This window comes from Protopterus annectens, chromosome 7.part0 (genome assembly GCF_019279795.1).
Source record: "Protopterus annectens isolate FY-2018-M chromosome 7.part0, PAN1.0, whole genome shotgun sequence".
NCBI lineage: Eukaryota > Metazoa > Chordata > Ceratodontiformes > Protopteridae > Protopterus > Protopterus annectens.
In genome coordinates this window covers 224,998,763-225,026,024 of record NC_056739.1, presented here as the reverse complement: position 1 = coordinate 225,026,024, position 27,262 = coordinate 224,998,763, and the positions used below count along the sequence as shown (strand labels likewise).

Here is a 27,262-nt window from a genome sequence, read left to right as displayed (position 1 = left end):
TCACTAAAGGCTTTTCATCCAGAAAAAAGGAGGTCATTGTCCCTCTGTACTCATTCCTCTTTAGACCCATTACAGAGTACAATGCCCAGTTTGGTATGTACCTCACAAAACATCTGCAACAACTAGAAAGGCCACAGAAATACCTCACATAAAAGAATCACAGGCCTAAAGCAGATGCCTTATGCTGACCGTCTAAAGAAACTCCAGGTATGATCTGCTGCATATCGCCTACTCAGAGGCAGTCTCTGCCTAACATACAAGGCCATGTCAAACCCATAGTTGTTGGACATGCTACACTTAAAGAAATCACAATCCCTCCGAGCCACATGCTCCAGGGATCTTAACCTTGTCATCATGATGAAAAGAACATGCTGGAGGGATAGATGCCTAACCCAGAGACGACTCATACTCTGAAAAAGGCTGCTCGTACACGTCAGGCAGAGCCCCTCAATGGCCCTTTTCAAGAAGAACCTTGACGATTGCATGGGAGATCGGAAATTCACCCCAGGGATCACATCAGTAGCCCTACTAGACAGGGGTCCAGGAAAGTAAATATTTTTGGGAAGCAATAGCCAGGGAATTGTTACGGCTACGCTTGTATAGGCCCTATGGCCAATAGCCTAGTACCTACCTATGAACCTATAATACTAATGAATCACAGACACCTTCACAAATCTGCAGAGACTCCTCATCACTAGGAAGAATATTAGACCTGGCACCAGTCCGAACCACCAGTACTAGCATACAAGTAATCAGACTGTCTACAACAGGAATTTTGTATAGGTATTTGAATTTTAACTGTACCCTACCAAACTTATAAAGTTTCCTGTGGCCTGAATGTTAGAAGTCAAGTCCAGTACTGTATAAGCATTACAAAAGCCTGTGAGCTCCTCAGTGATCAAAAATTCTAAGTACTACTTTTGTAAGTCTGACAACTCTTGGACTTCTCATTTAAACGCTCTTGCAACTAAAAGTATCTCTCTCTCGCAAAAAAAACATCCTCAAGTGGCGAGACAAAAAAATATTCCACTTCATCAGTGTTGCATTCCAGGGTGAGTAAAATTCACTGGGCTGGAACACAAGGTTCTCTACCCCCCTAAATACCTAAAGATGGACAACAGGTTGAGGACAGGTCCTTACTTCTAGGGTAAAAACAATGCATGGGGTGGAAGGCTCTCTTGTAAAGGAAAGGGAGACTTGCACTGTCTGCCATACTGCCATGTAGTCTTTATTAAAATGCACATAAAACTCTGGAGTTGAGGAAGGACTCTGGAGGGTGGGAATAAATCCCTGAAATGGGCATTCACTCCTACACAGTCAGATGACTATTATTCTTAGATTCGACCCCCAGGACTGCTCTAATCATGGTTTCCTTAATTTCAATCTCAGACATGTGAAAGAAAAAATGCGGATACTGATGGAGTTGACAGCATTCTTTGGTGGTACATATGTTGGGCAGGCTACCTGCAAATACCTTGGGACTACAGTTAGCTGTAATACAGCTAAAATATCCAATGAGGTCTGGATGTCAGATAAAACTATCCCATGTGTCAGCTTCTGGAAGATAAATGACAACGGAAGTGAAAGTAACAGATACTGGAGCTGGGGTGGACATGGCAGCTCCTCAGACTTTCATAGGAAAAATGGTGCTGCAAAGGCCTCATATACAATGCCCGCAGACTGCGTCTAAGTTCTTAGGCCTATGCATTGCATGGTGGCATTTCTGCTCCTATATTCTATGTCCACAAGAACACTCCCCTTTTTATGGAATGATGGATTTCCCTAGGCTTATGGCTAGAAGCTTTTTTGTCTCCAAGGTTGGTTCAGTGTTCACAAAATGACAGGATCTTTCTCACTGATGCAAGGCAAGGTTATGAAGATGATGATCCTCATCATGAATATGCTTCCTGCACGATCACTTACTGGCACCCTTCCAAGGATATCAGCCTCAAAAAGATCTCCAAAAACATAACTGAAAATATCCATTCAGTAGAGACATTACATGGTACTATAACAATAGACCAACCTACTCAAAGAAAATGTCACTAGTATACTTATTAATGTACCCTGGAAATTGCCTGGATTGAAATAAAAAAAAAAAAAAAAAAAAGATTATGCCGTGTGGTAAAAAAAGAGGTAGAGATGGTACAGGTTTCTCTTCTTTTTCTACTGAATGTCCTAATTGCAGAGAGGAGGCTAGCCTCATGCAGGAGTCGTACAGAGCTCTGAAGTTGGGCAGTATAATAGGATATCTAGCTATAACTAATCTTTAAACACTATGAATGACATTGCAGCAGTGATGATTCCTTGAGGATAGCAAGAGGATGGTGTGAACCTTAGCCAGACAACCACGTAATACTCAGCAAACCTGTTGAGATCAAAATGCCCAAGAGCTGCAGCATGCAAGGCTAGTGGTCCTGTAGTCATAAAGCAGACATCTAAAAAAGGGGGAAACACCTCCTTGCAAACTCTTTCACAACGACCCTTCATAGTCCTTTCCTGTTTTTCTATTTTTGGTAGCCGCTTTTCCTTTATGCGATTATTATAGTTCTCCCTATACTCAAACAGCAGGTGGTTCAAACTACAGGGGAGACTGGGCAGGAACATATGCATCCCACTGCAAAGTTTTTTGCATTCATTGACAGAAACGTTTCTTCCTTATCTAAGCATTTTTATAAAATGTTTAAAGATAAGGTTTTAAAGTGCAAATTCAAATGCATCCACGTTCCGTTTCTGCCTTATGTGATCAGTCAAGGTGTGCAGTGGCGGTTTAAGAATCATTTACACAACAATTTTATACGAAAATATACCTTTTATAAAAATTTCTAAGCTTGCTGCACACTTATGCCCTTCCAGCCTTTCAGCTGTGATGGACACGAAGCACTGATGCTGTTTAGGGTGCAGAAGTTGCTTGGTTTTTGGCTTGATAGTCGTAGAATTCACTGTAAAAAGAATGCACACAATCACAGAATGTGGACACCGACAAGAATGTTTAATGAGGAATCACATTACGCATTAAAAATTATTTTTGTTGAGGTTCTCATTTTGGAGATTTTTTTTTTTTTTTTTTAACTACTGCCCTGCATACTGCTGTCGAGTAAATTCCCACTACACCGGCCTTCGGAATTGCAGCACTATGCTGCTGGGCATGATGACATCACTAACTATGCACAAGTTGTGTGCAACATGCATAGTAAGAGACAACTATTTTGAATTTTTTTTTTTTTTTTTTTGCTTAACTTAATTTATGCTTTTTGCTTTTGGAGATCCCAAATTCCAAAACTGGTTGCCACATTCTACCCTACAAGCCTTCCATCTTTCAATTTTGTCAGGTGCGTCAGCTCTTTGAACTTGATCTTTAAACAATGCTCATAATTGCAGGATGTCCTACCCCATCCCCCCAGATGCAGAAAAACACTGCAAACCCTTTGGGGGACACTTTACTGAAAGCACATTTGTCAACGTCTTTTTCTCAGAGACATCATTACCTATGCAGAGGCACACACAAAAAAGAAAATGCCTAACACTGCCAGTGTGTTAAAACAAAGTACTTAATTCTATTAAAGCTCTGCATGGAACAAAATGGCAAACTCCAAGGATACAAGCAACAAGTTAATTCATGCAGTAAATTTAAAATTAAAGACAGTGGTTACACACTCTTTATAGACATTTCAGGAAAATGTCCCTGCTGTGAGAGGAAAAAAGTTGTGTACTTACCATAATGTTCCATCTGTGTTGTCCATTTTCCAAACCCAACAGTTGAGGGAGAATGATCAGGTCCCTCAGATCTAACTCTGCCGCTACTATAGCTTGTGGCGACCAAAAAGCTCGATCTTCTCCCTTACCCATAATGCCCCAACCCCTAACATACCTCATATCTTGTTTGCTGGTTAACACAAAATAGGAAGTACTAATATAGCCCTCTCAGAAGAAATTACAGCTGAAGCTGAACATGAGGGAAAAGGATGTCCTTATCTCTCGTTCTTCCAGAAACCAGCTGTGAAAAAAGTTGGTTGGTGGGAAGTTGAGAAAGAATGAAAATGGATGTCACAGATGGAACGTTATTGTAACTACATAACTTTTTGTTATCTGATGTTGTCAATTTTCATTCATTCCGCAACTGTTGGGACAGATTCCCTAGGTGCCTAAAACTCCAGGTGGACTCCAAGGAAGGATATTTCAGAGCACGGTTGAGCCAAAGGCTGCTCTTCCCGTCGAGACCAGATCAAGTTTGAAATGAGTTATAAAGGTATGAGGGTTGGCCCAGGTTGCATCCACACATACATCATGCATACAAGCCCTAGACTGAAAGACTACAGAAGTTGCCACGGACCTAGCTGAATGGGCTTCTTAAAGGTCTTGGTAAGGTTAGACCCAACTTGTTGTAGACAAATGATATGCAATCTGTCAGCCATCTGGCTCAACTGATTTGCCCAATTTAGAATCTGCAAAGGACACAAAATTGATCTGTCCCCTAATTTCTTTTGTTCCATGCAAGTAAAAACATAATTGTCTGTGAACATCTCAGCAATGCAACATATATTCACCTTTGTTTGCAAATTTTGGAAAGAAAACTGGCAGATTAATGGACTGGTTGATCATGGATTCTGACACCACCTTAGGAAGGAAAGGGTTGGTATGTAATATTACTCAATCCCTATAAAAAAACAAGTAGGGAGGCTTAGGGGACAACACCTGAAGTTCTAAAATTCTTCTAGCAGAGGTAATGGCCACTAGAAAAATAGTTTTCCAGGTCAGGAATTTAAGATCACATTTTGCTGCTGGTTCAAAGGGGAAATGGATTAAAGCCTGCAGTACCAAACTTAAATCCCATGGTGGAGTAGGGTCTTTATAAGGGGGACTCAGTAGGAGACTGCTTCTCAAAAAAGGCCTTACTAAGCTCAGATGAAGGCAGGGAAGTATTTTCAAATCCAATATGAAAGTTAGAGATTGCTGCTAACTGAACTCTAATGGTCGAGGAGCTGAACTCCTTCATTAAAAATCGTTGCCAGAAATTCAAGAACACTTTGTACAGGGGCTCAGAAGTCTTCAATATGTTTTTGATGAGCACAAAAAACAAACCTTTTTCATTTATTTCTGTAAAGTTTTCTTGTAGAAGCTTAATGGGAAGATAAATGTATATGATGTACGGGGGAGAGAGAGCACAGGATGTCTGGCTATTAAAGGAAGTGTTGAAATTATGTTCTTAGTTTGAGGTTTAAGATATCTGAACGACTCATACCTACCTGATGGGTGAGACAAGAAGTCTGGAATGAGATCTAGAATAGAAGATGGGTAAAGTAGATCAGGCCAAAGGAAGAAGAACCAAATCTGTAGAGCCTGTAAGGAGCAGTCAGGATGACTTTGCTCTAAAACTGGGCAGCTTTCTGCAGAAATGTAGGAATTAAGGGAGTCAGGGGATAGCATAGAGAAGACTAAGTGGTCAACTGTGGAGCAGAACATCCCTCGGTGATTCCCCCTGTGGGGAGATCGGGGAAAAGAAGATGCCGCACACGTGTTATTTAGGGGAGATGCAAAAAGATCACAGCAAGACTGGCTGCATTGACGGAAAATCATATCTGTCATTTTCCTGTTGACAGACCACTCTTGAGGTAGTAGAATGGACCTGCTCAGTTTGTCTGCTATCATGCTGGACTTCCTCGGAATGTGCATTGCTATTAAAAAGCAGTTGGAGGAGATCGCCCACTGCCACACTCTGAGAGGTTCTTGACACAAGGGGTAAGACCTGGTTCCTCCTTGTTTGCTGATGTATCAAACTACTGATATTTTGTCCATCTGAATCGCAATGTCCCAAAAGGGAGAAAGTCTTGGAAGGCCTGCAATGCTAACAGCACTGCCCTCATTTCCAGGACACTGAGGTGTGTATTGGCCTCTTTGAGGGACCAATTGCCTTGAACTGTTTTTCCCAGTAAGTGCCTCCCCACCAACCCAATCTGGGATACGTCCATGGTCACTATGGCCTTGGGCTCAGGCAGAATGAAAGGACAGCCTTGAAGAACCTGATCTGATCGAATCCACCACCACAGGTCTCTCTAGCATGCCTGAGTGATTCTTAGCTGGGCTGACGTGCTGGTAAAGAACAGACCATTGTGTTGCTAACATCTTCCGAAGAATTCTCATGTAAAATCTTGCTAGAGGAACTAGGACTATAGTCTCTAACACTGATCCCAAGACTGGTAGAATCAATCGGGCTGAAATTGTGGCACTGTGAATTATATTCCTGACCAAGAATCTGACAGTTTGTACTCTTGAGAGAGAAAGATAAATGGTCACTGATACTGTGTTGAAAACTGCTCCTATAAATTCCAGTGTTTGAGATGGTTCTAAATGAGATTTGTTGTAAATTATGGTTATCCCCAGAAAGAAGCACATCTGGAGCATTTATATTACCTCGTCGAAATTTTACTGCATCGAAGCAATAAATCTCGAACACAATTGATCGACACAGTAAAATATCGAACGAGTATAAAAAAACAAAACAAAAAAAAAACCTAAAGGGCAACCCCCACTACTTAAATATGCCAACTCCGAGACCGCACTACAATGAGGTAAATAGAAATCTCCCCCTATGGAGATTTCCGTTTACCTGACCAATATTCTTCGCTTTCGATATTGTCAGCTTGCGACAACACAATATAGACCCCATCTGGAGTACCTGTTCTCATGCTCTTATCGCAAGATGCCTCGGTGGGGCAGTTGAGAGTCAGTTGTCCAGGTATGGAAATGTTTGGAATCCCAGCACTCTCAAGTGAACTACTACCACTGTCATGCATTTGGTGAACACCCTGTGGGCTGTGGTGAGGCCAAAAGGCAGTGCTCGAAACTGGTAATGGATGAGATCCCAGGTACGATTGTATGCATCCTGAAAGTCTATTGAGCACATCCAGTTGTCCTTGCACAAAAAGGACAGAATAGAATGAACCATGTTTTCTTAAGCACTAAAAAGAATCTTGAGTAAGTTCTGGATGCTATCTGGTCTTGTGGTGTGGTCTGTTATAAGAGCAAACGCTTAAAATTGCAACCGCTGTATAATCGACCCTAAAATGTCAAAACGGCAAAATGCCAAACACACGGAACAGCAATTTTTTTTCCTCGGGGGGGGGATAAGGGGGGGGGGTTCTTTACTTCTCATCCCCACTTAAATATACCAACTCAGAGATCGCACCATAGTGAAGGATATGGCAAAGTCTCAAAAACAGCTCAGTGATTTTTTTTCACCCTGGGGGGGGGGGGGGGGGGGGGGAATCACTCTTCCGTGTGTTCGGGATTTCGCCATTTTTAACAAAAATGTTCGATTAAACAGCGTTCGCTATTTTAAGCGTTTGCTGATTTAATAGGGAATCCTGGTGGGACCTCCTGGATGATTTTTTTTCTAGCATATTTTGTATTTCCATTGCTGCTGCTGCATTCCTCTGACTGGGTTGAACATTGAGAAAGAGTAGCTGTGTAAAATCTTACCATAACCATAGATGTCCTCTTCCATGTTGCAGTATTCCAAACCCTTGGGTTTTCCACTCTTGCCACCCGAATGTCCAGCCAGTATACAAAAACTTTTAGTCAATACAGGGTACATGGGATGTCTGACATTGGCTAAGGGAGCGTGGGCCATAAATGTGATGTCTGCGCATACCAAACCTCAGAACTAAGCACCCCAGTCCCAGGATAACTGTATGAAGCCAGTGCCATCCAAGACGGGACAGTTTAATGGAAGGGAGAGAGGGAAAGAATACTGCAACATGGAACAGAAGGATATCAATGGTTATGGTAAGCTTTTACACAACTAATGTATGCCCTTCTATTTTCATGTTACAGTATTCCAAACGCTTGGATGAGTGGGAAAACTCAAAGGGAAGAAAAGAGGAGGCTTGAACTATTTTCTAGGAATCCATGAAGGATTGCTCTGGCAAATCCAGCCCTGGATTTAGAAAAGTGGTACAATTTATAATGTTTGGTAAAGGTGTGAACAGCGGTCCATGTAGCTGCCTCCAAAATGGAGACAGTGTCAGGTCTTTTAAAGAAAGCTCCTACTAAATCCACACAAACACAAACTGTAGAAAGGGACCAGGATACCAATGAATTCCAGACTTCCACGATAAATTGATTGAGTAGATTTATTAAAGTGGTTAAAAAATTCCTTTAAGTGCGCAAAATCTCATACACTTTTCGTCACAGAAAGTACAGTTTTGTACCTACCATAAATGTAGATGTCCGATAGGTATGCATCTGCAGTCATAACATATGGGTTGTCCTGCCTCAGGCAGCCCTAAGTCTGGGTCTGGCCTCGGCTGATGTCGCACTTTCCCCGACGTCAGAGCTTCTGGGGTATAAAGGCATCAGCCAACGCCATTTTCCTCAGTGTTTCTTGCCCCAGATGCCAGGTGCCCTCTAGGAAGGCTAAATTTGGATAAATGCTGAAAAGTTCCAAACAATAGCAAAATATATATATATATATATATATGTAAACAAATACACCATAATAGATTCCCCCAGCTAGCTGAAAGAGGGGTAAGCACCCAAGGAATACCACAGAGGGGAAGGAGGGTGGGTAATCCTGACTGCAGATGCATACCTATCGGACATCTACATTTATGGTAGGTACAAAACTGTACTATGTCCTTCAAGGATGCATCTGCAGTCATAACATATGGGTAGAATACCATAGCCAAACTGGGGGAGGAGGCACTAAGAGAAGGATGGTGTAGTTAAGATCCCCTGCAGAACTGCAGTTGCAAACCCTGCTCGGGATCTGGAGTATAAAGGTAGATTATAATGCTTGGCAAATGTATGCACGGAGCTCCAAGTAGCAGCTTCTAAAATGTCCTTGGTAGCCACCCCCGTAGGAAAGCTGTAGTGGTGGCTGTTGCCCTTGTGGAATGAGGCCTGATATTTTCAGGAGCTGTCTTTCCATGAAAAGAGTAGCAAAAGCGAATGCAATTTCCTATCCATTTTGAAATTGTCTGTTTGGAAATTGCTCTTCTTTGCACCCCAGTTGCATATGCTACAAAAAGTTGGTCAGTTTTTCTGTTGGTTTTAGTTCTGGCCAGATAGTAGCGTAGTTGTCTGTGTATATCCAAGGTGTGCAAAAGTTTTTCTCCTTTGTTCTGTGGGTTAGGGAAGAACGTAGGCAAATGAATAGCTTGGTTCAAGGATACCCTGGATACCACCTTTGGCATGAAAGTAAGATTGGTTCTCAGTGACGCTCTATCCTGGTGGAAAATAAGAAAAGGCTGCACTGCCATTAATGCCTGTAACTCGGATACTCTTCTTGCTGAAGTGATTGCCAGAAGGAAAGCAGTTTTCCAAGATAAAAACTGTAGATCTGCTGATGCTGCTGGTTCAAAAGGAGGTAGTGTCAATTTTTCCAGCACAAAATTGAGATCCCATGCAGGTAGAGGGGGTCTCCTTGGAGGTTTAACATTTTTGATCCCTCTCAAAAATTGTCTAAGAGGGTGAGAGAAGATAGGAGGATCCATATTGTATTCTGCTGAAATTGCTGAAGCATGAATCTTAATGGAAGAATAAGACAGGCCATTGTGGAACAATTCTGCTAAGTATTCTAGGATGTGAGCTAGGTCTGCCACTGTGACATCTGCGCCCTTTGATGTGCTCCAAATGAGAAATCTCTTCCATTTAGCTGAGTATGTCTTCCTTGTGGAAGGTCTGCGAGCCTCCAGGATAATGTCCTTGACCCTCTAAGATAAAACAGTTTGGTTTGGTTTTAAGGAATTTTCCAGGCAGTTAGTTGCAATGTTTTCAAGTTTGGATGCAGGGTCTTGAAATTGTTCTGCGTTAGAAGAGGAGGCCATAGGGGTAGAGGCCATGAGTTCGCCTGAGACATGCTTCTCAGTAGCGGATACCAGTGTTGTCTTGGCCAGTCCGGAACTATTAGTATCACCTTTGGCTGTTTCTCCCTGATTTTCCGTAGAACCTTGTACATCAATGGGAGAGGTGGAAAGGCATACACTGTTAGGGCATTCCAGCTGAAAGAGAGAGAGTCCACCCCTCCAGGCTTGTGGGTGGTATGTCCTTGAGCAGAATTTCTTCAGTTGGTGGTTGAGTGGGGAGGCTAACAGATCTATCTCTGGCATTCCCCATGTCTTTGTTATGAGTTTGAAGATGTCTGGATGCAGCATCCATTCGTGAGCATCCGTGGTAGTTCTGCTTAAACTGTCTGCTAGTGAATTCTCTTTTCCTGGTACGAATGTGGCCTGCAGCTGGATATTGAGATTCAGGCATAGGTTCCACAGATTCATTGCCATCCGGCATAGAGGGTAGGAATGTGTGCCTCCCTGTTTGTTTATGTACCACATGACCGTGGTGTTGTCTGTCCTTAACAGATGTCCTTGCTGGAGGAATGGTTTGAATGTCTCGATTGCATGCTTCACTGCCAGCATCTCCTTTTGGTTTATGTGCATGCTTAGCTGTCCTTGAGGCCATAGGCCTTGGATACAATTGTCCTTCATGTGTGCTCCCCATCCTAGGTCTGAGGCGTCCGTGGTAATGGTCTGCCTTGGTTTTGGTTCGTTGAAAGGCAACCCTCTGTTGGACTGACAGGCCTGAGCCCACCACAGGAATTCCTTTTGAAGGCATGGAATGATTGGTATCATGGTTTTTAGACTGTGCCTGTGTTGAGACCATACATTCCTTAGGTACCACTGTAATTTCCTCATATGCAGCCTGGCATGTGGGATCAAGATTATGCAGGATGCCATGTAACCCAGGGCCTGCAGGACTTTTCCTTGCAGTAAGCTGAGTTTGTCTTGTCAAAGTCATGAAATAATCTGGCAGTTGTTTCTGTTTTTCTTCTGTGAGAAAAGCCATCTGAGTGATTGTGTCCAGATCCGCACCCAAAAAGGTTATCCTTTGGGATGGCACAAGTCTTGACTTTTGGATGTTGACTGTGTATCCCAAGGCCTGTAGCAGGTGTATGACATAGGCCAAGTCCTTTAACAATTTTGTCTTCTTGTCTGCTTGTATTAGGCAGTCGTCCAGGTATGGGTAAATTTGAATTCCCTGAAGTCTGCAATGTGCAATTACTGATGCCAGGCATTTCGTGAATACTCTGGGCGCAGTAGATAAGCCAAAGGGCAATGCTGAGAATTGATAATGCTCTGATCCTGCAAGAAATCTGAGGCGTCTTCTGCAATCTTGTCGGATAGGGACGTGCTGGTATGCCTCCTTGAGATCTAGAGTCACCAGCCAAGATTCCTTGCCCAACATGGGAAGAAGTTGCTCTAGGGTCAGCATTTTGAATTTTGGCACAATGAGATATGTATTCAGTGCGGACAAGTCGAGAATAGGCCTCCATTGGTTTTCTTTTCTTGGTACAAGGAATAGTCTGGAGTAAAATCCTTGGCCTTGTTCCATAGATGGTACCCTTTCTATCGCTTTCATCTGAAGTAAATTGTTGATTTGTCTTAAAGCCTCTGCCTCCTGGTTTGGTGGAAGGTTTGGCATTCCGCTTCTTTTTGGTAAAGTGTGGACGTGAAACCTGTATCCTTTGTCTATTGTTTGCAATGTCCATGTGTCCTTTGTAATGCAATGCCAGTTTTTCGAGAATAAAGCCAGCTTTCCGCCCAAGGGAGCTTCCAGTTGATCCCTGGTAGGCGGAATCAGAGTCAAGTCATTGTGTCTGTCCTGTGGTAGTGGTTGTAGTTGCAGCTGTGGCACTACTCCTCTGGTTGGCAGGCTGCCACTGACGGCCCCTGTAGGCACCCTTTGATTGACCTCTGCCTCTAGGGTGTCTATTCCTGCCCCTCTGTGCTCTGGAGGTGTCTGGAAAGGACCAATTCTTTGTGGGCCAGTTTCTGCTGAACCTCGGAGGTTGGACCTGCAGAAATTCCTTTACTGTTTGCACAGATTTTGCTTTTTCTTCCACTTTCTTTAGAATCTCCTGTGCAGGGGAGCCAAATAAATTTTGTTTCTCCACTGGAGCATCGAGGAGTTTAGCCTTGACATGGTCTGGCAAGGATTGCTCTTTTAGCCAGGCATGTCTACGAATTACTGCCCCAGTCATAGCTGATCTAAATGAAGCCTCCAGTGCATCATAGCCACATTTTAAGAAATGATTACTGAGCTGCTGAGAGTTGTGTACCAAATCCTGAAGGGATTTATGGTCTAAAGGTTCAGGAGAAGAAAGCTTCTTATTCAGCTGATCTAACAAAAATTCTTGGTACTGTATCATATGGAATTGACAGTTTAATGCCCTGGCAGAAAGAGTAGCAGATGTATAAACCTTTTTACCCCATCTCTCTAATGCTCTAGACTCTCTTTCAGAGGGTAGGGGATTTTTGGCAGTAGCAGCTGCAACCCCTTTTGGGCCCTGAGAAATAGTTTCTGGGTCTGCAGCATGGGCTTTATACAGGTGGAAGTGAGAATCCGGGACCCTGTAATATCTGTCAGGTTTGGCAGGGGCCGGGGGAAGAGAATCAGGTGCAGTACTGACATCATTATACACATCATCAATTACAGTCAGAACAGGAGGGATGGCTAAGGGCCTATGCTGGGGCAAATGCAAAAAGGTCCTTAATCTTTTTCTAGAATCAGAAAAATCCTGACCTGCTCCCTCATGGAGTGCAAAGTCTCCCCAAAGGAAAATTCTTCAGGAGGGGAGGCCGAAGGAAGAGAATCTTCTGCATCTGAATCCTCATAAGGCGAGTAAGCCCCTTCCTGATGGTCTGACAAATCAGATCCATCCGCGGAGTAATCAGAGGAGAGAGGTTCAGAGGGATCAGTCCTGGGCCTTTTGTCTGGTGGAGGTTGGGAGGCCCTGTCTGGGTGAGGTTGGGAACCCCTAATTAAGGATATAAGGTCCTCAGCAAGACTGAGAATCTGAGAACTTGAGGAAGGCCTCTGTGAAGTAGATTTGGCAGGCAAAGCTTTTGAAAGTTTGGCAGCTTTTGCCCTGGAGAAGGCCTTAATAGACATAGAAGCTGGGGGCCTAGCTGCCCCACGTGCAGGTGTAGAAATGTCCAAAGGAATGGTGTCGGACAATTCTTGAGCACTAGCTTCGGTAGGGATTTCTGAAGCCGACTCAGCCGGGGCCTCTCTGGCCTCGGTTGTCGGAGGAATGATTTTGGTCGTAGGAAGAACCGAGGACTCTGTTTCAGCCGAAACTGAGACACTCGCGGTAGGCCTAGCCGTGGTTTCAGCCGAAACCGCGGGCCGCGAGTGTCGGTCCTTTTCCTTGCGTTTTTTGGCCATATGCGTAGTCGGAGTCTCCGACGGCATTTTATAAGCAAAATCGGTTCCAAAATATTCTTCTGCAAACTCCGACCGACGTCTAAGAGTCCGTCAGTTGAAGGAGGCACAGGCTAAACAAGCTGATACGTCGTGGTCTGGGCCTAAGCAAGGAAGGCAGTAAGAATGGAAATCCTTATGAGGTATTTGTTTCCCACAAGTTAAACAATTATTTACTTTGTCTGACATCGGCTGAGGCAAGAAAGAGTCCCCAATGGGGTACTTAGCTTTTTTCGAAGTCTTCGGTAGCGGAAATCTCTGGATCTGACCGACCGGCACTTGCGAACAGCTTCTGCTTCGGGCACCGCGCGGCAAGAAAGACTGAGGAAAATGGCGTCGGCTGATGCCTTTATACCCCAGAAGCTCTGACGTCGGGGAAAGTGCGACATCAGCCGAGGCCAGACCCAGACTTTGGAATCCGGCCGACCGAAGGGCTGCCTGAGGCAGGTCAACCCATATGTTATGACTGCAGATGCATCCTTGAAGGACATCGTACTGCAACTTCTTCAGAAGGCAAACAAAGAGTAGCAGTCATTTCAAAACTCTTAAATAGTGGCTAAGGTAATCATTAAAAAATTATTCAATTAATTCAATCGTCATCAGTTTCTTAAAGAAGACTGCCAAAATATACAACAGATGGACTAAAACATACTTTACCCACATAAACGCGAAACACTTTTTTGTTCTAGTAATGCGTACCTACCAACTAATCATAGAAGAACCATAAAGTAAAAAAGAAAAATAAAATCATGTAATTCATGTTGAAAACCATATTAAATCTATCATATATAAAATATACCACATTTAAAATATACCATATTTTAAAATAACTTATGCTCCAATGGTTGTCGGTGTTGTGTATGTTTAATACAAAAACAACTTATTGGGGCAAATCCGTTTAATAATATTGATGTCTATGGTATTTATGGTAACTATGTACCCAAAACACCGAATATACCAAATATGTTGCATATGCACCTACCCCCTCTATGACCAGATCGAACTCGTCTAAATTTTAATTATACAATTCCAGATTTTAATTAATAATAATAGTGTGCAATGATATAATATTGTTATTATTCAACTAGGAGCTGAATTTCTAAAAAATTCTTAGAGGTTATCGCCTACCACTTTTAATGTTACTTGGCACAGAGATTATTTTGGCCAAACAGTTATTATTCAATGTTAGTTGCTAAAAATGGATGATACAAATAGATAGATAGACAAATAATAAATTCTTGAGTCTCAAAATACATTTGATCGAAGTCATTTCATTTAAGCCAGGAAATTGGTTGGCGTTTGTCCTTAACTGCCAAATAAGTTCTTTTTTCTCTCTTTCTTTCTAGTTTCACCTTTCTAATGCTGTAAATGTGTTCGTATATCAAAAAGATCAGTAGGTAAATATGTTCCCCTATTGGGTGGTAACCAGCTACAGAGTCAAGATGACGTCTCGAATAACTCAAATGAAAGTAAGCTTATGTATACTTGTAGCCTTATATTATGTTTTAATCTGGATGCTTATGACATTAAGAATATTATAAATAAGAACTGGGAACTTCTAATTTCAGATAATAATTTGAGAGGTGTAATGCCAAACAAACCTAAAATTACATACAAAAGGGGTATGAACTTGAAAGAGATTTTACAAACTAGATGCCATAAATCCCTTACTAATGCTGGAATGGTTAAATGCAACATGTGTAATGTGTGTAAACACATTAAGGAGGGCTGCTACTTCACAATTAGGAATACTACTTATAGGATTAGGAACAAATTTAATTGTAGCAGTAGACAAGTAATTTATAAAGCAAAATGTGAAGAATGTGCAGCCTTCTATATAGGTAAAACAGACAGGAGATTGCAGGAAAGGATATACGAACACGTTTACAGCATTAGAAAGGTGAAACTAGAAAACGCATTAGCTAGGCATTAATATGAAAATGAAGGGCACGAATTTAGATTTAAAGCTATTGATCAAGTAAGCGAAGACCCTAGAGGTGGTTATGAACCCCTTAAACTCGAGAAAAAAGAACTTATTTGGCAGTTAAGGACAAACGCCAACCAATTTCCTGGCTTAAATGAAATGACTTCGATCAAATGTATTTTGAGACTCAAGAATTTAGAAAGATAAATTGGTAACTACTCAAAAGTTAGTGAGACTATTTTAAAACCGAGAACCAAAGTAACATGATACAACTAGACATTAGATATAATTTTAGACACATTTATATTTATTTATTTATTTATCTATCTATCTATTTGTATCATCCATTTTTAGCAACTAACATTGAATAATAACTGTTTGGCCAAAATAATCTCGGTGCCAAGTAACATTAAAAGTGGTAGGCGATAACCTCTAAGAATTTTTAGAAATTCAGCTCCTAGTTGAATAATAACAATATTATATTTTATTTTATTTATTTTATTTTATTTTACATTTTATTTTACATTTGTTAACCGGGCTAGTCCAACTGGATACATGTCCATTTTCAGTGGAGGCCCGAGGAGAAAAGCTCCGCTATCTACTACATGATAACAAAAGTAAATACAAAATACATAAGGCATTTACTGTACAAATACAGAAAAACTCTGCTATCTACTACATGATAACAAAAGTAATTACAAAATATGTAAGGCATTTACTGTATAAATAGTCAAGGCATTTGAACCACAATAAGAGGATGTAGAGACAAAGGTGAGAGAGGAGATACAGATATTACTGGGGTACTGATCAGCATAGTGAGAGACAGAGAAAAAATAATTTAAGAGTTAGCTAAAGAGTTTAGAGACAAGTATAGTTCAAAGAAAAGAGAGTAATTCCTAAGTAGGAGTGAGTAGATAAAAAAGAAAATGGAGATGAGGAAGATAAAAGGATACAGATGATGGGAGGGGGTTAAGATTAGCCGGGGTTATTGCAGGAGCATAGCCAGTGGTTGGTTAGAAAGTGTTTCAGTTTAGTTTTAAATAGTGTTAGGGAAGTTTGGGCTGTTAGATCTGGTGGAAGTTGATTCCAAATTTTGCCAACTGAGTTTGAAAATAAAGAAACACTTTTTTGTTCTAGTAATGCATACCTACCAACTACCAATATCATTACACACTATTATTATTAATTAAAATCTGGAATTGTATAATTAAAATTTAGACGAGTTCGATCTGGTCATAGAGGGGTAGGTGCATATGAAACATATTTGGTATATTCGGTGTTTTTGGGTACATAGTTACCATAAATACCATAGACATCAATATTATTAAACGGATTTGCCCCAATAAGTTGTTTTTGTATTAAACATACACAACACCGACAACCATTGGAGCATAAGTTATTTTAAAATATGGTATCTTTTAATGTGGTATATTTTAAATATGATAGATTTAATATGGTTTTCAACATGAATTACATGATTTTATTTTTCTTTTTTACTTCTTTATGGTTCTTCTATGATTAGTTGGTAGGTATGCATTACTAGAACAAAAAAGTGTTTCGCGTTTATGTGGATAAAGTATGTTTTAGTCCATCTGTTGTATATTTTGGCAGTCTTCTTTAAGAAACTGATGACAATTGAATTAATTGAATAATTTTTTAATGATTACCTTAGCCACTATTTAAGAGTTTTGAAATGACTGCTACTCTTTGTTTGCCTTCTGAAGTTGCAGTACGTCCTGTGACGAAAAGTGTATGAGATTTTGCGCACTTAAAGGAATTTTTTAACCACTTTAATAAATCTACTCAATCAATTTATCGTGAAAGTCTGGAATTCATTGGTATCCTGGTCCCTTTCTACAGTTCTTTTAAAGAAAGCCCCAGAAGAAGGCATAGTCCTAGTGGAGTGGGCTTTAACCTTAGACCCTAAGGATTTTCCTTGGTAGGCAGAGCAGAAGGAAATTGTCCTGGAAATGCAGGCAGAAATGGTCTGCTTAGTCACTGCTTTCCCCAGAGCCCTGGAGTGAAAGGAGACAAACAATTGGTCTGATTTCCTGATAGACTTGGTCTTGTCAAGATAAAACCTAAGCTGTCTGTGCACATCAATGCAAAACTCTCTCAGTCATTCTGAGGATAAGGAAAGAAATTTGAGAGGTGAATAGCTTGGTTTAAGGATAACTCATTGACCACTTTGGGCACAAAGGAAGGGTTGGTCCTAAGAGTTACTCTGCCCTTGTTGAAAGTGAGAAAAGGGGGAATAGCCATGAGGGCTTGTAGCTCTGACAATCTTTTGGCTGATGTCAATGCTACAAGAGAGGGCCACCGTGAGCTTCTCTGAGATGCAGCACTCCCTTTAGGAATAATTTTGCAGGCAAGTGAGATGCCAAAAGGGGGGGGGGGGTCCAGAGGCACACAAGCTGAAATAGCAGCAAGGTGGGCTTTAACAGAGGAGTACGCCAGCCCTGTCTGCAAGAGTTCACACAGGTATGACGGTACCAAGGGAAGATCACCCAGAAAAGGGTCCAACTGTCTTTGTAGACACCATATGGAGAATCTGTTCCATTTAGACAAATAAGATCTCCTAGTGTTAGGTTTTCTGGTCTCCTGCAGGACTGTGAGCATGTCCTCATTGTGAAGGTGTCTGTAAGGGATCAGAATTCCATCATCCACAGGGTAAGGTTCAGAGATTGTAGGTGTGGGTGGAACAGAGATCCTTTGTCCTGTGCGAGAAGATTCACTCTGAGAAAACTTGTGGTGATTGCCCCTGGCTAAATGCAGGAGGAGAGAGAACCAATGCTGTCTTAGCCAAAAGAGAGTCACTGACAAGATTTTTGGTTTGTCCTGCTGGATTTTTAGTAGGAAATTCTGAAGTGGGAAGGGGAATGCATACAGTAAAATCCCCTTCCAAGAGATTGAGAAGGCATCCGTTGCCCTTGCCAGGGGACTTGGTAGCCTGGTACAAAAGGATGGAAGTTGTCTGTTCAGAAGGGAGGCAAACAGATTTATCCGAGGTGTACCCCATTTGTGGACTTTGTCCAAGAACAAATCCCTGTGGAGCACCCATTCATGGGACTGTGATACGGACCCGCTCAAAGTGTCTGCCTGGGTGTTCTGATCTGAAGGGATAGACACTGCCTGCAGACTGACCCCATGCTGTGTGGTAAGCTCCCAGACTTGGAGAGCTAGTCTGCAAAGCAAACAGGATTTTGTCCCCCCCCTTGCTTGTTCACATACCACAGAACTGTAAGCGTAGTCTGTGAACAACGTTAGGGGGCCCTGCTTCAGCATATGTTGGAAGGCCTTTAGGGCCAGAAGAATTGCTCTCACCTCCATGACATTGCTATGTTCCTGTCAGATGGAGTCTGATGAAGTGCTCTGGAATCTTAGGGAGCCCATGGTTACTCCCCATCCCAGATCTGAGAAATCCGTGTACATCTCTTGTACTGGCAAGGGAGCCGGTAAGGGGAGTCCTGGCCTCAAGGTAATTTGATTCAGCCACCATAGAATCTCCTTCCTGACACAAGGAAGCAAGAGAATTTTGTACATTAAGGGGTGTGAGTGCTGTGCCCATATAGACCTCAGGCACCAGTGTAACTTCCTCATGTGGAGCATCACCAACAGCAGCATGGGGATAGTCAATGTCATATGACCCAGGAGTCTGAGGTACTGCCTGGCAGTCAAAGCTGTGACTTGAAGGACAGAGAGAAGGTACTGCATTAAGTATTCTACCTTTTGATGTAGCAGAAATGCCCTCATGCCAGCCATCCTTATCCTGCACCCCAGAAATACTTGGTCCTGAGAGGGGCTCAGGTTGGACTTGGGGGAATTTATCTTGAAACTCAGTGCATGCAGGAGTGATACTACTGTTTGTAGATGGTGTTGCAGGGATTTTGAACAGTCTGCCTGGATCAGCAGATTGTCCAGGTAAGGGAAAATTTGGATCCCTTGAGTCCTGCAGAATGTGAGCACTGGTGCCATGCACTTGGTGAAGACCACTGGTGCTACAGAAAGTCCAAAGAGCAAGGCAGAAAACTGAAAATGTGAGGAGCCCACTGAGAAGCGTAGGTATCGCCTGTAATTGGGCCTTATGGGTATGTGCAGGTAGGCATCCTTGATATACAATGTGGCTAGGAATCAGAGGGAAAATCTAGGGGAAGAGGTTCGGCAGGGTGAGCATTCGAAAGGAAGGTATTTGCAGGAAAAGATTGAGATGAGACAGGTCTAGGATTGGTCTCCAGGGATCAGCTTTTCTTGGGACTAGAAAGAGTCTTGAATAGAAACCCTTTCCCTTATCTGTAATAGGGACTAAAAATTGTACCCTGGGCCATGAGACTCTCTATAGCTGGTTGAAGAAGGGGGAGCTGCTTTTTGGGTGACTGTGGAATGCCCCTCAAGGAAGGGGTTGTGATCCAGGTCATAAAAAAATCCTCTTCTATAACGGACAACACCCACCTGTCTGAGGTGACGTTTTTCCAAACAGGTAAACAGTAACAGAGTCTTGGTGAAAGGGGAATGGTTTTGATAAGTTTGTTCAGTAATGGCAGGTAGTCACAGACTACCTGCCCTGTCCTGAAACTGAGGCTTCTGGGCCAGAGCCTGACTAGGCCTGGATGCAGTTAGTTGCTTCCTGGTGCTCTTTCTGCTCCTGGAAATGGGTGGAGGGGCAGAATGTTTCCTTATAAACTGAGTTTTTGAGGTTTAATTCCTGTGGAATTTGGGGATAGGAGAAACCAAAACAGGTGCTTCAGATCTGGTAGCCCCTTCTCCTTCTGTTGCAGTTTAACAACTCAGCCACCTTTGTCCCAAAGAGGGCAGAATTATCCAGTGGCATGTCCCAATAGTTTCACCCTAATGTCATCAGGTAAGGGCTGTAACCTTAGCCAGGAATATCTTCTCAGGACTGAGGCAGATACAGAACTGGCAGAAGCTTCAGCTGCATCGTAGCTGCACCTAACGGAATGCCTACTGACCTGAGAAGATAAGGATAAGAGGCTGTATTATCTGTGCCTTGGCAGGAGTCTGGGATCTCAGTCAGAAGCTGTCCTAAAAGGGCTAGACATACTTTGACATACAAGTTCGATAGTTTATTGCCCTGAAAGCCAGGGTAGCTGAGGTATAAACCTTGTTTCCAAGGCGCTCCATGGCCTTGTCTTTGTCTGTATGGAGGAATGAGGTGAATGGAAGCAGTTTTGAGGACTTAGCAGCAGAAAGTGATACAGTGCCAGGATCTGCTACAGGGCATTTAATAAGAAACTTGGCCCCCCTCAGGGACTTTGCAGAACCTGTCAGGGCTTCAAGGGGCAGGGGGTTGTGAATCATGATTCACAGGGGCTGCATTATAGGCATCCAGAAATGCTGGCAAGACTGGAGGTATAGCTGAAGCAGCAGGGGAGTCCATTTGCAGAAGGTCATAGTATCGTTTCTGAACTTCGGACATCACAGTGGAATCTCACTTAAAGTACTCCCTCATTTTGGAAATTGTCTCCCCAAAGGTGAGATCCTCACTTGGAGAGGAAGTTTAAGCAGAATCTTCCTCTAGGGAGGCATAACCCAGGGGGGGGATGACAACTTGGAGACATAGGAGAGCGATTCCTCTGAAGATGAGTCAGAGGAATTCTCAGCTTCAGGTTGAGAAAAATATGGATCCTGAGGCGTAGGGATAATTACAGGCAGAGCCACTGTGGGGGGATGAAGGCATAGCAGGCCTAAGAGCCAAAAAGCATTGAAAAGACTCAGACAAAAAGCCTGTCAGTCTGACTGGCTCTCTGCAGGCAGAAAGACATGTTTTGTGCTTTTTTTTTTCAGAGAAAGCCTAGAGGGCATAGCGTCCATGGTTCGCCTAGGTATGGAAATATCAGCGAAAGTGGAAGGAGCTGTCTGGACGTCCAGTACGAGCTGAGGTAAGCCCTCACCATTGGTAGCAGACATTTGCACCACCTCTGAGGACATGCCTTCTGCTCTAGGTTCTGTAGCTTCCTGAACGGTACCCACTACACCGTTGATGGCGTTGATCGAATGTCCCTCCAGGCTAATGTTGACCACAGGAGGGATGTCTGGTGGAGTAGATGAAGCAACGGATTCAGACCTAGTGAGTTTAGCTAGTTAAAGCTAAGTGTTTAAGGCACTGAATTTCAAGATAAATATGCAGGGTGTGCATTTGGCTGCGTAAGGTTTTAGGGATGAAGGCCTGACTGAACAGGACTTGTGGTTGTTCGTAGGCCCTAAACAGAAAATACGTTAGTGGACGCCCTAATGGGGGATCTGGCAACTGCACCTACACTTTCCCTTCCTGGATGACATGAACCTACACAGGCATGCAGCGACCCAAACAACAAAACTTCCCCAATGGGGTACTTATCTTAGAAATTTCGATCTAACAGCCAGTACAGCAAGGACAGCTGATGTTCGACTGGCGGCAGACAAGTTCTGAGGTTTGGTATGTGCAGGCGTCACTTTTATGACCCAAGCTCCCTCAACCAACGTCCCACATACCCTGCAGTGACTAGAAGCTGTTGTATACTGGCCGGATGTTTGGGTAGTAATAGAGGAAAATGCAAAGGTTTGGAATACTGCAACATGAGAAAAGGAGGACATATTTTAATACCGAAGGAGGTGGAAGGGAGAAGGGAAAAGGGAATAATATAACCTCTGGATATGATCCTCTGCACCCATGTCTCTTTTGTGATGTCTCGCTAGGCTGGCAAAAGGAATGGTAGACTCCAGATTGCCTCCAAGGAGGACAATCGGGCCTCCTTTCAGGAGCATTGGTAGCGTCTGCTGAAGAAGGAATCTCTGGACCCCTGGCTCTGTGGGTCTACCCTGGTGGGTGGGTGTCATCCATTTGAGTTTCCCCCATAACTCGGGGGGGGGGGGGACACCACATGGATCTTGGAAAAAGGACTTGGGGACTTTCTGAACCACATTTTTCAACCACCGTGTTGATTCCTAGAAAAGGTTTTTGAGGGGCTGAAAAAAGTATGCCCACTGCGGAGATGGTCTTGCCATCTTTCTTACACCTGGTGTGCGTGTGTCCTTAACTTTACGGCTAAACAACGAACTGCTATCAAAAGGCACACTGATGAACGAAGTCTTGAAGGACTCCACCAAGTCACATAAGCACATACAGGCATACCTCTTGATGGAAATGCCTAAACCCACCACCCTTGAGGCACCTTCAGCTGCATGCGAAATAAACCACATAGATTGCAGGGTAGCCAACTGTGAGGCTACAGTAGTCAGAGTCTTGGCAGCAATGGTCTCAGAAAGGGAATTTGACAGCTCCTTTATCAAGTCCCTTTGTAGTCTTGTAAAGTGTGCCAGTTAGTTCAGCGACCTAAGGGCAAAAGTTGCTTAAGCATAAACATGCTTTCCAAATCTGTCCAATGCCCTGTTAGGGGGATGGACAGAGGAACTCTGTTCAGCAAGTTCCTTCTTGGTGGCCACCCCAAAGACCACAGCATCTACAGGCACTCCTTTGCTCTAAAACTCTACAGGTGGTGTCAGAATCCGATTCAAGGACCGAGTCAATTGTGTCTGGCTACTTCCACTCCTGCACAGAGATCAAGTCAATGAGCTCACTGGCAGGTGTAGTTACCAGGAAGTAGACTGACCACACCCAAAAGCCTCCAGGAATAAGGATTCCTCTAGGGAAGAATTATTGACAGACCAACCAGCCCTCTGCTTCAGAATCTCAAGGATGTCTCAAAAGGAAAGGTCTTCAGGTGGTGATCTTGGGGACCCCTTCCCCTTCATCACAATCAATATCATCAGTGATGGACTCCTGAGGGGAGTCCAAGTGCTTCCTTTTGCACTTCTTCCTAAGGACCTCTTCAGTAGGATACTCCGGAGAAGTATCAGAAGAGATGGTGATACCCTCTTGGGTAACCTCAAGACTTTGGGCTGACTGTCCCTGTGGTGTAGAATGCTGAAGATCAAGGAGCAGACACATAAGGGATACAAAGAGAATATCCCAGGGGGTAGAGGAGCCATCCTTCCTGCTGAAGCTGAGTAACTTCTCTCCAACAACTCAAAGACAGAACGCTCCAGGGAAAACAGTCGACTGAGCAGAGAAGTCACACTTCTGCACTATCGGCTCTGGCTGCCCCAAAGGCATTCCACCAGATGTGGAGGTCGGAGCTGAATTGTCCATTCCCAAGACTCAGAGGGGTTGAGATGGCTCAGACAATTTCGGAGTCAACTCTAATAGCTCCAATCCATCAGGGACGCTACAGCTCCGAGAGTCATCAGTCTCCGAAGCATTAGGAGCCAGTGCACTCAAGAGACATTCTCAGAGCCAAAGATACCAATATTCTCAGATCAGACCCAGATGGTTCTGGCAGAATCAGATCCAACGGCTCCAAAACAAAAGGAGAGATATGAGAAGGAGCAGAAATTGGTGGAGTAGTGCAAATAAGAACTAAGAACACCCATCTGTATCTGCACCTAGAGAAATTTCATCATCCTGTCAACAGCCTCTGTCAGACTTCTGGAAGTGTGAGAAGTGACCAATGGGGTTTGGAGTGCCGTTTGGGAGGAGGGAACCCTAGATGGCACTGATCTATCGAAGGAGACTACTTTGTTCCAAAGTCTTTACCAAGAACAGACAAGCTAGGATGAGAGGAAACTTTTTTAGAATCCAAAGCCAGCTGGATCACAGCAGTCTTCAGATCAGACTTACAGTGCTTCTTCTGAGGTGTTTCTGTGGTACGATCTGATAAAGGTGTTGAAAACCCACAAGGTACCGAAGACTTTTGCAAAGGTTCCTTATGTTTAGATTTGGGGGAGTGAGCCCAAGACAAAGAAGATGGCAGCAGACCTTTTAGTATCAAGCTTGTTCTTTCTGTCTGCAATTGCTCTAGGATTAAAATCCTTATCGATAGAGCAATCAACTTTAAGATAGCCTAGACCTAAGCAATATACACACAAACCAGATACATCTGACAACTGCAACCTATGCCCACATTTCTAGCATTTCTTAAAGCCAGACAGACATCTTTCACCTTTTTCTGACAAAACTGTAAAAAGAAAAAGATCAAAGATGTTTATTTTCTTTATTCTTGGTTTAAAGGAAAAATTATTAGAAAAGGAAAAGAACTACACCAACAATGGTAATTATCAATTACTCTAAAGGTGCAAAGTGGCAGAAAAAGGCAGGGAGGCCCTACCAACAAAGTTAAGTAGAATTACACCTAAAGATGTGTGTAAAATATGGGGAGGAAAAAAAGGATAAACAATGAACGAATCGCAGAAACAGGTAATATTAATGAATTATAGCAACAAAAAAATATGAAAATTCAAAACTTGTCTCCCACTTAAAAAATGCTTGAGAGCTTGAAGCGACCATGTCTAAACAGGAAAGCAGCAAACGAGATATGGGGTATGATAGGGGTTGATGCATTATGCGTAAAGAGCTCAAAAGCTTTTTCGTGGCCACAAGCTAAAGGAAGAGCTAAGTCAGCTCAGATGGTTGGATCTGAACCTAACAGCTGAGGGAGGAATAAAAAGTTACATCAGATCAACAATTTCCCAATGGGAATAATTTAGCCAATTCCACTGGCTCAAATCCTTGACTAAGACCAAGGCAAGCTGAATTTCATAAATGGACATCGCACCTGCTGGAGCTAGTGGAGAATGACAAATGAAGGGACTGTTCTTGCTGAACAGGGATGGGGGCAGGGTGCAACATTTTGCAGCAATCTCCCCTGTGGTGACTAGAGATCAGAGACACATACAATGAGCTTGCTGAAGGAGGTGAGGTTTTTAGAGGCTTGTATCAATGACAACAGTCCGTGGCTTTCCCATACAAGTGCATGTCCTACTACAGTATAGTCACAGGGCATGACCGTGATATTAGGGACAAAAAACTGCAGTCTTAATGACAGCTCCTACGCACAATATCTTCACCCGGTAAAAGGGAATGAGACAAACTGGCCGAGAGGGCAGCCAGTGGGGGCCAAAACAAAACAATCCAACTTCTCTTGGAGTCCAAGCATAACAATAACTGCTGCCTACTAATAAAATCTCATTTTACAAATGCTGTTACACAAAATTGCATTCAATATCCCTGATGTACTTCATCTTCAAACGACCAGAAGAGGATACAGATGTAAAATTGTAATTTTTTTTGCAATATTTTTCATATTCATAAATAGCAACAGCTGAACATTACCTGTATGCTTATCAATAAGTCAACCAAGCACTTCTACAAAAGCAGTTTCAGGTATTATGTCATACTTTGCTACAACTGTGAAGTAATAAGCAGAAAGATTACATGGTGGACTTGATCATAAAACAAACATCTACTTTTAAACAAGGCTCACAGAGCATTTTTGCTTTCAAAATGACATTTGATAATTCATTAATACAGTCAATTAACATGTCAAAAAAAAGAATTACTTCAATACTGGAAAAAAAAAAAACATGTACTACCAGATAAAGAAAAACCTCTTTCATTAAGTGGACAATAGCGTAATGGCAACCCCCGGCTTCAAGGGAGAGGAAAAAGACTGAAGACAGAATTAGACCGGTAATGATCATAAACACAAAACAGGTACAAATACAGCTTCTAATTTCATAACTTAAAATATGAACTGATCCTACTAACATTCTCTCTGCAATTTCATAGCCCATAATTTCAGCACAGTCTTAAATCATCTTACTCGCAGCAGCTCTATTTACAAACATCCTTCTCTCCCACGTGCAGCCCACAATTTCATGTCAACTTTCACAGGAGACTACTTCAAGACTTCAAAAATTACACAACTCTTGGTAACCAAGATAAATAAATACATTCCCAGATTTACTGCAAGCTTTACAAAGTGAAGGCAGTTCAATACTGTATTCCTCAAACTCAGATGCAATTTACAGTACGGGAAATAGCACCGCAGTTACTGCGCCTCAAGTTTTATGGCTTTTGAAGATGAAACAAAGGACATGAAGGACAACCACCACACAGGTCAACAAAGTAGAACCACTGCAAGTTTAAAATACAGTATTATGAATTTCCATAAAGCGCTACACAGATCATTTAACTCCATATGCACTGAAAATACAGATTTTAAATTCTGATAGTATAAAAACTAAATGCAGCAGAAGCTGCCACATCCACACAAAATCTCCAAATTTATTTCTACAATTCTGCCATTCTCAGTCCAGCTCATATCCTAAATACTTCATACGAGCTTCATGTAAAAACCCACCGCAAAGCAGTGCATTCTAACCGGATGCCCACCATGTGAACAAACATCTAAATCCAGAGCTCCCAACTCAGCCTGCCTAGTACTCAAGTTTATGCCCAGTTTGCTTCCTTTATCACATAAATCTAATGATATCCTAATCCAAACTTATTAACTTTAGCACAACTGATCACTCTTGCACACACCTTCCCTTCCTACAGGCAGAATGCATTCAAATATTTTAAACATAGATTATCAAATACTCAAGTCCCAATTTACCTTCATGATTCCTCTACACACATTCTCAGGAAGTCCCACATTCATCTCAGGAAATGGCTTCAACATGTATGGCATTATTCTGTACAGAAATGGCATTGCCTTCTTTCTCAAAGGAACCAATTAAAATTTGAAGTAGGGGCACAAAAGATGGAAACATTTACAACTAGAGAACTGAAAAAAAAAAAGACAAAGCTTTAAACTACTACGCCTTACACTAGTAAAAATGCTTACCTGTTGCACCAGGTGATAGTGACGTAGGCCCTGGAGACATAATACCTGCAGGCTGTAGAGATGGGTGATTACCAATAAATCTGCTAAGAAGGTTATCTAAGTTACTTGACCCAGCATCTTCCAACTAAAAGAAAACAGTGATGACTCATTTATTTTGTCTCACATGAAGTATACAAACAGCCTTTCACATTTTCTCAAAAATAAACGCCTAGTTGAGCTGTACAACAATGCAGAAAGATGACAGTTAAGTGCACTGCTGTATCATCCTAATTTGAGAAAATGCATCATGGATGGATACAAAACCTGTTTTAATTATATAGTGGGTATATTTGTAATATACATCTATACAGTAACATTTAATAGCATAGCATAATAAGACAGTTACATCTGAAGAGAA

At 42.4% G+C, this 27,262-nt stretch overlaps 1 protein-coding gene across 1 annotated transcript in view; it reads right to left on the bottom strand.

Annotated features, from left to right (window-relative positions):
* Window positions 1–27,262, bottom strand: part of TRIM33 (tripartite motif containing 33) — a gene marked incomplete in the record, with an annotated part of 2,559,229 nt that overhangs the window by 335,100 nt on the left and 2,196,867 nt on the right. Inside the window, 1 exon segment of the mRNA XM_044076157.1 lies at window positions 26,866–26,989. Within this exon segment, the coding sequence (XP_043932092.1) occupies window positions 26,866–26,989 (124 nt within the window).